The sequence below is a fragment of the Oncorhynchus masou genome, unplaced genomic scaffold, assembly GCF_036934945.1.
Source record: "Oncorhynchus masou masou isolate Uvic2021 unplaced genomic scaffold, UVic_Omas_1.1 unplaced_scaffold_2215, whole genome shotgun sequence".
NCBI classification, from domain to species: Eukaryota; Metazoa; Chordata; class Actinopteri; order Salmoniformes; family Salmonidae; genus Oncorhynchus; species Oncorhynchus masou.
Window position 1 is genome coordinate 57501 of NW_027008690.1, and position 13674 is coordinate 71174.

Genomic DNA, 13674 nt, shown 5'->3' on the forward strand with positions numbered 1-13674 from the left:
ATCATGTCAGTTTAAGTAGACAGACATGCAACACATCACACACATTACAGACATAGTGCAGTAGACTTACAGACAGACGGTATTCACATAGACAACCATGTAGCACAATACAACACAACACAATATGAGCCTGGTTCATTTTCAGTAATGAGGCCCTGTACCCCATTTACAGTTTCTACTTCAATGTATCAGGTGGAGTTATTCACCAGCTATAGAGTGAGTTGTTGTTTATGTTTCTAAGACTGCAGGGTGGGAGATGCAACAATGGCCTTGAGAACAGCAGGAAGTGTGTTGGTGGTCTTTCTCTGGTCTGTGACAGGTATGGTCTCATTCATAACTTATATGTTGGTCAATCTACAGACATTTGTATTACATTTGCTTGTGTTCTGTTAGGCATCTCCACTTCACTTTAAATACTTTAAACACCTCACTGAGTGATGATTATCTGTGGTTTCCAATATGGCAACAAAGTGTGGACAAACCCTAAACAAAGTGTGAGCCAAATACCTTGTTCTAATTCTGATACCATTGTGATGTCTAACTGTGTTTAAGTGGTACTGGGTCAGGATGGCTGGAGTGTGACTTACACCACTCAGAGTATCTGTACCTTGAAGGGGTCAACAGTGGAGCTGACCTGCTCTTATACATATCCCAGAGGTAAAGTCACAACAACACTCTGGTTCACTAAAATGGAGGCTGGTATAGAACCTGAAGATATAGGTCAGGACCCAGAGTATTCAGGTCGTCTGGAGTATCATGGAGATAAGAAGAAAGACTGTACCCTGAGAATCACAGACCTGAGAGAGAGAGACTCAGCTACGTACAAGTTCAGATTTCTAACGGATCAGGAAGGAGGGAAATTTTCTGGAAGTCCTGGAGTCTCTCTTTCTGTCAAAGGTACAGTAACATTCAATATAGTTCAACTGTTGAATTCCATTTAGTTCAGGATAAATGTCTTGGTTTGTGTTTATGTCTGTATAACATAGGATTTCCTCCATCTTTGTATTAGAGTGATAAGTCAGTGATAAAGGGATTTACAGTGATAATGTTTTTTCTCCAGGTCTTCAGGTGAAGGTGATTGGTGGACATCAGGATAAGACACTGACCTGTAGCACCACCTGTACTCTGACTGACAACCCCACCTACATCTGGTACAAGAACGGACAACATCTAGATGAGAGCACCTTCCCCCAGTACAAAGACTCAGTCTCCAATGACTATGATGCCAGTTATTCCTGTGCTGTAAAAGGCCATGAGGATCTCCACTCTCCTGCAGTGTGTGAGTGTTCATTTAATACATTATACTGTTTCACTATGAGAACTTGAGAACTTTGTGCATTTCTAGAAAGAAGTTAGAACACAATCCAATTGACTTCTTGTTATGTCACTGTGTTTCAGGTGTTCAGGGTCAGAGCTGCAACAGAGTGACTTACACCAAGAGGAGAATCTGTGTCTTGAAGGGGTCAACAGTGGACATATCCTGTACTTATGTTGGTTATTATTACACCAAATCATCATTCTGGTTTAGAAGTGATAAGTCGACCACTGAAGACCTAACCACTGACCCAGGGTATGCAGGTCGTGTGGAGTACACTGGAACATACAGAGGTCCCTTCACCCTGAGAATCACAGATCTGAGAGAGGAGGACTCAGCTGAGTATCGCTTCACTTTTAAAACCGACAACATTGAATGGGGTCATAGTATCCCAGGAACAACTCTGTCTGTCGCAGGTAATACTACACTGTATTTTACAACTGTAAATCATAATGAATTACAGGAGAAAATAAATTAACCATCCTGTTGACACAGAGGTGTATGTGGTTTTATACATTTTGTTTTAGACCTGCAGTTGAAGGGGACTCCTGCTGCAGAGGGACAGAAGACACTGACCTGTATCACCACCTGTACTCTGACTGACAACCCCACCTACATCTGGTATAAGAACGGACAACATCTAGATGAGAGCACCTCCCCCCAGTACAAAGACCCAGTCTCCAGTAACTATGAAGACAGTTACTCCTGTGCCGTAAAAGGCCATGAGGATCTCCACTCTCCTCTGGTTTAGAAGTGATAAGTCGACCCTGAAGACCTAACCAGAGACCCAGGGTATGCAGGTCGTGTGGAGTACACTGGAACATACAGAGGTCCCTTCACCCTGAGAATCACAGATCTGAGAGAGGAGGACTCAGCTGAGTATCGCTTCACTTTTAAAACACACAACATTGAACTGGGGTCATAGTTTCCCAGGAACAACTCTGTCTGTCACAGGTAATACTACACTGTATGATACAACTGTAAATCATATTGAATTACAGGAGAAAATAATTGACCATCCTGTTGACACAGAGGTGTATGTGGTTTTATACATATTGTTTCAGGTCTGCAGGTGAAGGTGACTCCTGCTGCAGAGGGACAGAAGACACTGACCTGTAGCACCACCTGTACTCTGACTGACAACCCCACCTACATCTGGTACAAGAACGGACAGAATGTACAAGGTGTCTCCTCCCCCATGTACTCCATCAGCAGTGAGGATGCAGACAGCTACTTCTGTGCTGTAAAAGGCCGTCTCAGCTCTCCTGCAGTGTGTGAGTACAGTACAATAGTAATATTCTACTTAGCAAAGTATCATGTATTCAGGCAAAAGAGACCTCTTACTTTATCAATCATTACAGAACAAAAAATATATTTTTTACTAATTAATATTACTTTGACAAAACATTTGGTATTTTACATCAGATAAACCAAAGACCTCAGTGTCAGTCAGTCCCTCTGGTGAAATAGTGGAGGGCAGTTCAGTGACTCTGACCTGCAGCAGTGATGCCAACCCACCTGTCCAGAGTTACACCTGGTGGTACAAGAAGAATGGAGGTGACTGTCAGAGTATGACAGGACCACAGCATGTCTTCAGTCACATCCAGTCATCTGACAGTGGAGAGTACTACTGTGAGTCCCAGAATGAGATGGGGACAGACAGGTCTGGGACCATCAACATGGATGTGAAAGAGTAAAGTACAGCTCAGTGTTTCAATGAGAAGGTAGCAAAACAATTATAATTAAATGAAGTAGTCCTTAAGCATATCATTTCCAAATGAGTATTTGTTAACGTTTTGTGTAAGTTAGAGTTTTAGATAGTTCTCTAACTAAACAGATAATTTATTTTTGACATGACATGTCATTTGTAAATATACTACCAGGTAAATATACTACTGTGTAAATATACTACTGTGGTAAATATACTACTGTGGTAGATATACTACTGTGTAAATATACTACTGTGGTAAATATAATACTGTGGTAAATATACTACTGTGGTAAATATACTACTGTGGTAAATATACTACTGTGGTAAATATACTACTGTGTAGATATACTACTGTGGTAAATATACTACTGTGGTAAATATACTACTGTGGTAAATATACTACTGTGGTAAATATACTACTGTGGTAAATATACTACTGTGTAAATATACTACTGTGGTAGATATACTACTGTGGTAAATATACTACTGTGTTAAATATACTACTGTGGTAAATATACTACTGTGGTAAATATACTACTGTGGTAAATATACTACTGTGGTAAAATACTACTGTGGTAAATATACTACTGTGGTAAATATACTAGTCATATCCCTCTGACAAATTCTCCTTTACATCAGATAAACCAAAGAACCCCTCAGTGTCAGTCAGTCCCTCTGGTGAAATAGTGGAGGGCAGTTCAGTGACTCTGACCTGCAGCAGTGATGCCAACCCACCTGTGGACAAATACACCTGGTACAGAACATAACCTCACCAAAAGCATCAGGACAGAGTTACAGCATCACTTACATCATCTCTGAGGACAGAGGAGAATATTACTGTGAGGCTGAGAATAAATTTCTAAATCAACTCTTCTTCTGTGTTTGTGGACGTTCAGTGTAAGTAGTCACCTGACTTTAATCAGAGAATCACATTTAAATTCATATTTCAATAACAAGTAAAACACTATTTAATACACTCTGTTACATATTGTCCACCAGATGGCCCAAAGAACACCTCAGTGTCAGTCAGTCCCTCTGGTGAAATAGTGGAGGGCAGTTCAGTGACTCTGACCTGCAGCAGTGATGCCAACCCACCTGTGTGGACAAATACACCTGGTACTTTCAAAATGAGACTTTTCTAAATGGATGTGGACAGATGTACAACATCAGTAACATCAAGTCAGTGGACAGTGGACATTTACTGTGAGGCCTGGAATAGAAGAGATCTAGGAACTCTACAGCTCTGATGATCATTTTACCAGGTGAAGTTTCAGCTTATATATTTCAACACAAAATTATGTTTCAATCTAATATTAATATTTGTGCTGGCTTATCATACTTTGTGTTATAATTATATATACATTCAGATTAGATTAGTTAATTATATATTGTTTATTATATTGTTCTCATATCATCCCTATTTTATTATAGTGAAACAAACCTCAGTCCTGACTGCAGCTGTAGGAATCATAGTGGGTTCTGGTTCTCATCCTCTGTCTCTCTGGACTCATGTGGTTCAGGTGAGAGAATTTTTAAAGAAACTCAACTCTTTTTATTAAATTACTTTGTTCATTGTTGTTCATAATAAATGTATTAATTAATGCCTAGCACCTCTGACACAAGAGACACATCAGAAAATGTGTACAGGTGAGTCTGTTGGAAACATGAATGTAATGTATTCATAGAATTAATGTCTGCAAAACAGAGAATGAAGGTGAGCTGTTGGAATCAGAGAGAACCCACAAGTCTGTTGGAACAAGAGACAGGTGAGTCTGATGATGGACAGGTGAGTCTGTTGGAATCAGAGAATGAAGTGAGACTGTGAATGTACAGGTGAGTCTGTTGGAAACAGATTATTCTTTGTGGAACATTTCACTCATCATGTTGTCTGTCCTTCTCCATCAGGGGAGACTCTAGTCCAGTGTATGACAACATCTCAAACATGGCCATGACCTCTACTGCAGCACAGACAGCTGACACAGACAACCAGGATGATGTTCACTACGCCAGCGTCCACTTCTCTGGCTCCAAAAACCAGGAAGTGCCTCTGTACTCCACCGTCCAGGTGCCTCAGCCCCAGAAAGAGGATGAGGATGTCCAGTACGCTGCTCTGAAATTCAACCTCCCCTGTGCTGCCACCCGGTGAGCATATTCTGCATTAAGGTCATTCATATGCTGCAGTTTATTGTAGGAGATGTCATCAATGAGCAAAACAGTTGACCCTTAGTGAAAACTATGAAGCCAAACTATGAACCCAACAATGGACATCTCAGGACAGTTACTATGACATGTCTATAATGAGGGAGAGATGTGATGATGGTTTTGAGGAACTGTTCTTCTGTTCCAAATGGCACCCTATTCCCTATTTAGTGCACTACTTTAGACAGAGCCCTATAGGGTGACACCATTTGGGACACTGTCTTTGTTTCATTTTGTTTCTCTCTTCAGACCCTCAGCAACACAAGCAGCTGAGGAGGACTCCTCTGTTCTCTACAGTACAGTCAACAAACCCTGAACCAAGAAGACCTGAACACAACAAACCCAGAACCAAGAAGACCTGAACACAACAAACCCAGAACCAAGAAGACCTGAACACAACAAACAGAAACAAGAAGACCAACCAAGAAGACCTGAACACAACAAACCCAGAACCAAGAAGACCTGAACACAACAAACCCAGAACCAAGAAGACCTGAACAGAACCATGAACTGAAAACAACAAACCCAGAACCAAGAAGACCTGAACACAACAAACCCAGAACCAAGAAGACCCAAACACAACAAAAGAACCAAGAAGACCTGAACACAACAAACCCAGAACCAAGAAGACCTGAACACAACAAACCCAGAAAGAAGAAGACCTGAACAGAACAAGTTTGACAAAAACTTGTATATCTGGACCTGTATATCTAAACTAAGTGATATAATGCCTGTGGAGGTGTGGAATATTGACCATTATAAACTGGGTGGTTTGAGCCCTGAATGCTGATTAGCTGACAGGCGTGGTATACCAGACCGTATACCATGGGTATTAACATTTGTATTTACTGGTCTAAGGACATTGGTAACCAGTTTAAAATAAGGCACCTCGGGGTTTGTGGTGCATCCAAGCACTCCGTTGCATTGTGCATAAGAACAGCCCTTAGCGGTAGTATATTGGCCATATACTACACCTCCTCAGGCCTTATTGCTTAAGTTTATAATGGCAACAAGGTACTTCAGGGGTTTGTGGTATATGACCAACATACTGTTCCACGGCTTATTTTAAACTGGTTGACAACATAAATAGAACAGTAAACAAGTCTTTTTACGTCATACCCGTGGTATATTGTCTGATATACAGTATAGACTTCTGAAATGCTGTTTCAGCCAATCAGCATCCAGGGCCAAAACTACCCAGTTTATAATAGTATTTAATAATATATGCCATCGAGTAGACACTTTTATCCAAGTCATTACAGTCATGTTTGAAAACACTTTTCGTATGGGAAGTCCCAGCAGGAATTGAACCCATGCACCATGCTGTACCAACTGAGCCACAGGACGACTCTATTCAAATGTAGAGTAGGAGTTCTGATCTAGGGTCAGTTATGACTCTGAAACAATGATGAATGTGGACCTTAATAAGGGACCTTAACATTTTTTATATATATTTTACGTTGAAAAATATTGTATTCTGACGTAGGCAACCTTGAGTTCCATTTATATCTTACAGTGCATTCGGAAAGTATTCAGACCCCTTGACTTTTTCCACATGTTGTGATGTTTCTAACTTTTGCTCAAATTTATGAAATAGTTCTCTCCTCATCAATCAACACACTAAACTCATAATGCTAAAGCAAAAAATGTTTTTAGACAATTTTGCAAATGTTTAAATACAAAAAAACTGCAATATCACATTTACATAAGTTTTCAGACCCTTTAATCAGTACTCTGTCAAAGCACCTTTGGCAGCGATTACAGCCTCGAGTCTTCTTGGGTATGACGCTACAAGCGTGGCACACCTGTATTTGGGGAATTTCTCCCATTCTTATCGCCAGATCCTCTCAAGCTTGGTCGTGTTGGATGGGGAGCGTCGCTGAACAGATATTTCCAGGTCTCTCCAGGGATGTTCGATCAGGTTCAAGTCCGGGCTCTGGCTGGGCCACTCAAGGACATTGAGATTTCTCCCGAAGCAACTCCTGCTTTGTCTTGGCTGTGTGCTTAGGGTCCTTGTCCTATTGGAAGGTTGAACCTTCACCCCAGTCTGAAGCCCTGAGCCCTCTGGAGCTGGTTTTCATCAAGGATCTCTCTGTACTTTTCTCCATTCATCTTTCCCTCGATCCTGACTAGTCTCCCAGTCCCTGCCGCTGAAAAATATCCCCACAGCATGATGCTGCCACCACCATGCTTTAACGTAGGGATGGTGCCAGGTTTCCTCCAGGCGCGATGCTTGTCATTCAGGTTTCATCAGACCAGATAATCTTGTTTCTCATGGTCTGAGAGTCTTTAGTTGCCTTTTGGCAACCTCCAAGCAGTCTTTCATGTGCCATTGGCTTCTGCTTCTGTCTGGCCACTCTACCATAAAGGCCTGATTGGTGGAGTGCTGCAGAGATGGCTGTCCTTCTTGAAGTCTCTCTCATCTCCACAGAGGAACTCTGGAGTTCTGTCAGAGTGAACATTGGGTTCTAGGTCACCTCGCTGACCAAGGCCCTTCTCCCCGATTGATCAGTTTGGCCAGGCGGCCAGCTCTAGGAAGAGTCTTGGTGGTTCCAAACGTCTTCTATTTAAGAATGATGGAGGCCACTGTTTTCTTGGACATTAAAAAATACAGAAATGTTTTGGTACCCTTCCCCAGATCTGTGCCTCAGCACAATCCTGTCTTGGAGTTCTAGAGACAAATCCTTCGACCTCATTATTTTTGCTCTGACATGCACTGCAAACTGTGGGACCTTGTAGACAGGTGTGCCTTTCCAAATCATATCCAATTAATTTAATTTACTACAGGTGGACTCCAATCAAGTTGTAGAAACATCTCAAGGATGATTAATAGAAACAGGATGCAGCTGAGTTCAATTTCGAGTCTCAAATCAAAAGGTCTGAACACTTATCTAAATAATGTATTTCTGTTTTTTAGTTTTAATACATTTGAAAACCTTTCTAAAAACCTGTTTTTGTTTTGCCATTATGGGGATAGTGTGGTATATTTTTATTTAATCTATTTTAGAATAAGGCTGTAACATATCAACATTTTAAAAAAGTCAAGGGGTCTGAATACTTTCCCAATGCATTGTATATAATTCTATCTTTTTTATGTTATGTTTCTGAAACAATCATCAAACTTGTGAGACTTTTGCCTCAACGTCCAGGAAAGAGTTCTGCTTGATGCAACGTTTCTTATTGCTTTTATCAAATTTTATTTTTTGTAAACTGTGTTGTGACATTTAAAAAAATAGACTTTTAAGAATGAACTTCATTGTCATTGTTTTTACCTTGTTATAACAGAATCTTCAGTGGAGAGAAAGTGAAACGCTTTCAAAATCACACCTCTTGTACTTTACACTACATACAGTAACTACAAATAAGACATTTACATTAGTTTGTATAGCAATAGTGGTTCATTCATCTTCATCATTATTATCATGTCAGTACAAAAACTCCACAGACACTTTCAGAAGGAGCAATGTCCAGCACCTAGACACACAACCAGTTACATTAAATATTATTCATTGTCATTTTTAAAACACACAACATGACATAACATCTATGTTTGGAGTGTGGAGGGTAATTCAGTCAGTGATGGCATTCCAATCCAGAACACTGAGAGATAGAACATTCTGGAATGTTGATGATTGACAATAATATATCTGACAGTTAACGAGTTCAGACCAGGCAGTGAGATTATTGCCTGATATAAGAATGACGGTCCACCATTTTGTCCAACTGGTAGTAAGAGAATGACGGTCCACCATTTTGTCCAACTGGTAGTTAGAGAATGACAGTCCACCATTTTGTCCAACTGGTAGTTAGAGAATGACAGTCCACCATTTTGTCCAACTGGTAGTTAGAGAATGACATTCCACCATTTTGTCCATACTAGCATGTATAGAGATCCATATATAGTCTAATGTAGCCTGTTATCCATAAATGTCCACCATTTAGCATATATAGTCATACATAGGTAGTTAGATGTTAATACAGTCCACCATTTTGTCCAACTGGTAGTCTAAGAGAATACATTATATCACTGTTACAGTTATACATATATAGTCTTTAGCCATGTTATCCATATATAGTCTAATGTATCCTGTTATCCATATATAGTCTAATGTAGCATGTTATCCATACATAGTCTAATGTAGCCTGTTATCCATATATAGTCTAATGTAGCCTGTTATCCATATATAGTCTAATGTAGCCTGTTATCCATATATATAGTAGCCTGAATGTAGCATGTTATCCATATATAGTCTAATGTAGACTGTTATCCATATATAGTCTAATGTAGCCTGTTATCCATATATAGTCTAATGTAGCCTGTTATCCATATATAGTCTAATGTAGCCTGTTATCCATATATAGTCTAATGTAGCATGTTATCCATATATAGTCTAATGTAGCCTGTTATCCATATATAGTCAATGTAGCCTGTTATCCATATATAGTCTAATGTAGCCTGTTATCCATATATAAGTCTAATATAGCCTGTTATCCATAGTCTAATGTAGCATGTTATCCATATATAGTCTAATGTAGCCTGTTATCCATATATAGTTATCCATATATAGTCTAATGTAGCCTGTTATCCATATATAGTCTAATGTAGCCTGTTATCCATATATAGTCTAATGTAGTTATCCCTGTTATCCATATATAGTCTAATGTAGCCTGTTATCCATATATAGTCTAATGTAGCCTGTTATCCATATATAGTCTAATGTAGCATGTTATCCATATAATAGTCTAATGTAGCCTGTTATCCATATATAGTCTAATGTAGCATGTTATCCATATATAGTCTAATGTAGCCTGTTATCCATATATAGTCTAATGTAGCCTGTTATCCATATATAGTCTAATGTAGCATGTTATCCATATATAGTCTAATGTAGCCTGTTATCCATATATAGTCTAATGTAGCCTGTTATCCATATATAGTCTAATGTAGCCTGTTATCCATATATAGTTGAATGTAGCATGTTATCCATATATAGTCTAATGTAGCCTGTTATCCATAGTCTAATGTAGCCTGTTATCCATATATAGTCTAGTGTAGCCTGTTATCATGTCCAGTCCAACTCCCGTATGGACTTGGGAGAGTCGAAGGTCAAGAGCCACACGTCCTCCATAACATAACCCAACCAAGCCACACTTCCCACAGAACACTCAAGCCAGCCACACTGATGTGTCAGAGGAAACACCTTGCACCTGGCGACTGTGTCACACCCGACACGCCACAGGAGTCGCTAGAGCGCAATGGAACAAGGACGTCCCTGCCTACCAAACCCTCCCCTAACCCGGAAGACGCTGGGCCAGTTATCCACCGCCTGATGGGTCTCCCGGTCGCGGCCGACTCAAACCAGGATCTCTAGTGGCACAGCTAGTAACTGTGATGCAGTGCCTTAGACCACTGCACCACTCAGGAGCCCCGACTAAGTTTCTCCTGATGTGTTTAAGGATGATTTACTTTGTATTGCTGTTAGACATTATTACTTATTATAGATTTTAGATTTTAGATTTTTTTTGTTTAAAAACATGTCTTCAGCACATTACATACATTTAAACATTTGCAGTTTTTTACATTTTATATTAATTATAATTTTATATTACATAATAATATATTGTTCAGTTTCATGATATCACGTGTTTTGTCATCACATTTTTCATTATTAACTATCATTATTATGTATTTTATATACGTTAAATACATGTTTACCTTTGCAGTTTTTACAGCGTGGTTTAGTGTCAATACAGTATAAGCATCATGTTGTAAATAAGATCAACATTTAAGACAATAAATACACACATTATTTGATCAACTATTAATACATTGATTCATAACTATTTCCACTCAGCTCTTGTTTCTTGTATTTCTGCCTATTAGACACATGATGGCGACATTGAATCATTTAACCGTGAGTGGCTCGGCCAGCATCTCCTCATCTCAGTCCTGGGGACCCCAAGGTGTGAACGTTTTGGTTTTTGCCCAAGCACTACACAGCTGATTCAAATAATATAATCTTAGTGTCGAGTTGATTACTCAAACACAGAGGCAGTGCTGCTTAGTTGTCTTATTAACCTCAGAAATATCATTTATATTTACTGAAATGACCCTAGTTTAACCCTTTGTGTGCTCCTCCAGTGAAGGGTATTCAGCTGTATAAGCACAGCCAGTATTTATTTTCACTAAAACAGCTGTTTTGCAATGAAGGTCTACAGTAGCCTCAACAGCACTCTGTAGGGTAGCACCATGGTGTAACCGGAGGACAGTTAGTTTTTGTCCTCCTCTGGGTACAATGACTTCAATACAGAACCGAGGAGGCTCATGGTTCTCAACCCCTTCCATAGACTTACAAAGTAATTATGACAACTTCCGGACGATGTCCTCCAACCTATCAGAGCTCTTGCAGCATGAACTGACATGTTGTCCGACCAATCAAAGGTTTTTTCTCCTGCTCACAGACAGCTGATGTGTTGTGCACTGAAGTCCACAAGTGAAGGCAAAAGGTGAGAGGAGTATAATTCAGAGATGCGAGAAGGAATTCTATAATTGCCAATGTGATCATGCTGTTTGTATGTGTCTGTTTTGAAAGTGAACTGTGTTTGAATGTGATCAGAGGTGAATTCATTCCACCTATTCTGTTGAAAAAAAGTTGTTTTAAAGAAAGCAAATGGAACGAAATGGGGGTAAACATTACCTGAATTTGTCAAAGAGAAACTCTTGTTTGCAACTGTCGGACGAATAATTACATCCTAGATCAGCTAGATGCAGGCCAGAGTGTGCAAGGCGGTATTGAATGTGTCACTGTCTGTCACATTGAATACTCAAATATTTCGCTCGACCTGTGAACCTACGTTGTAGCCGTTCATTCATAGGCTCGGTTGTAACAACCTCATGATGGCTATAAGGAACACTAGAGTATCATGACATGGAGTAGCTTAAATGTATTGATGTTACATTGAGCTGGGTGAACGGAATATGAATGACCGTCATCCAAAATGCTGTGATAGAAATAAGGCCATGCTCATAAAAAAGGGGCAAGTATATAGGTGCATAGTATATACAGACTGCACTACCAGACCCCACCGCAAGGGGCATAGTATATACAGACTGCACTACCAGACCCCACCGCAAGGGGCATAGTATATACAGACTGCACTACCAGACCCCACCGCAAGGGGCATAGTATATACAGACTGCACTACCAGACCCCACCACAGGGGGCATAGTATATACAGACTGCACTACCAGACCCCACCACAGGGGGCATAGTATATACAGACTGCACTACCAGACCCCACCACAGTGAGCATAGCCATTATTTCTGATTTAACCAAAACATGACAATAAAGAAATACATGCTGTACATCTAACATTGATTTATTGTGAGGTTTAGCTACAATGTTTCTGGAGGGGAGGGCATCTCCTCCCCTCATGACTCCAGTAGTGGACCTCTCCTCCCCTCAGGATTGCGCTGGTGGACCTCTCCTCCCCTCATGACTCCAGTGATGGACCTCTCCTCCCCTCAGGACTCCAGTGGAAGACCTCTCCTCTCTCTGGACTCCAGTGTGTCTCCCCTCAGGACTCCAGTGGTGGACCTCTCCTCTCCCCTCCAGGACTCCAGTGGTGGACCTCTCCTCCCCTCAGGACTCCAGTGGTGGACCTCTCCTCCCCTCAGGACTCCAGTGGTGGACCTCTCCTCCCCTCATGACTCCAGTGGTGGACCTCTCCTCCCCTCATGACTCCAGTGGTGGACCTCTCCTCCCCTCATGACTCCAGTGGTGGACCTCTAATCCCCTCATGACTCCAGTAGTGGACCTCTCCTCCCCTCATGACTCCAGTAGTGGACCTCTCCTCCCCTCAGGACTCCAGTGGTGGACCTCTCCTCCTCATGACTCAGTTGACCTCTCCTCCCCTCATGACTCCAGCGGTGGACCTCTCCTACCCTTGTGACTCCAGTGGACCTCTCCTCCTCTCATAACTCCAGTGATGGACATCTCCTCCCCTCAGGACTCCAGTAGTGGATCTCCTCCCATGATGATTCTCCTGGACATCCCTCCCCTCAGGACCCCAGTGGACTCCAGTGGTGGACCTCTCCTCCCCTCATGACTCCAGTGATGGACCTCTCCTCCCTCATGACTCCAGTGGACATCTCCAGTGGTGGACATCTCCTCCCATGATGATTCCAGTAGTGGACATCTCCTCCCATCATGATTCCAGTAGTGGACATCTCCTCCATCCAGTGGTGGACCTCTCCTCCCCTCAGGACTCCAGTAGTGGACATCTCCTCCCATGATGATTCCAGTAGTGGACATCTCCTCCCATGATGATTCCAGTAGTGGACATCTCCTCCCATGATGATTCCAGTAGTGGACATCTCCTCCCATGATGATTCCAGTAGTGGACATCTCCTCCCATGATGATTCCAGTAGTGGACATCTCCTCCCA

General features: G+C 41.2%; 1 protein-coding gene across 1 annotated transcript in view; it reads left to right on the forward strand.

Annotated features, from left to right (window-relative positions):
• The window catches only part of LOC135533096 (sialoadhesin-like), a 15145-nt gene extending 1810 nt beyond the window's left edge, over positions 1 to 13335 (forward strand). Inside the window, exons 2-13 of the mRNA XM_064960487.1 lie at positions 242 to 319; positions 553 to 897; positions 1061 to 1279; positions 1399 to 1731; positions 1843 to 2060; positions 2179 to 2269; positions 2380 to 2589; positions 2741 to 3008; positions 4932 to 5168; positions 10387 to 10559; positions 12694 to 12852; positions 13214 to 13335. Coding sequence (XP_064816559.1) covers positions 242 to 319; positions 553 to 897; positions 1061 to 1279; positions 1399 to 1731; positions 1843 to 2060; positions 2179 to 2269; positions 2380 to 2589; positions 2741 to 3008; positions 4932 to 5168; positions 10387 to 10559; positions 12694 to 12852; positions 13214 to 13335 — 2453 coding nt within the window. The remainder of the gene's footprint in view (positions 1 to 241; positions 320 to 552; positions 898 to 1060; positions 1280 to 1398; positions 1732 to 1842; positions 2061 to 2178; positions 2270 to 2379; positions 2590 to 2740; positions 3009 to 4931; positions 5169 to 10386; positions 10560 to 12693; positions 12853 to 13213) is intronic.
• Positions 13336 to 13674: the final 339 nt, after the last annotated feature.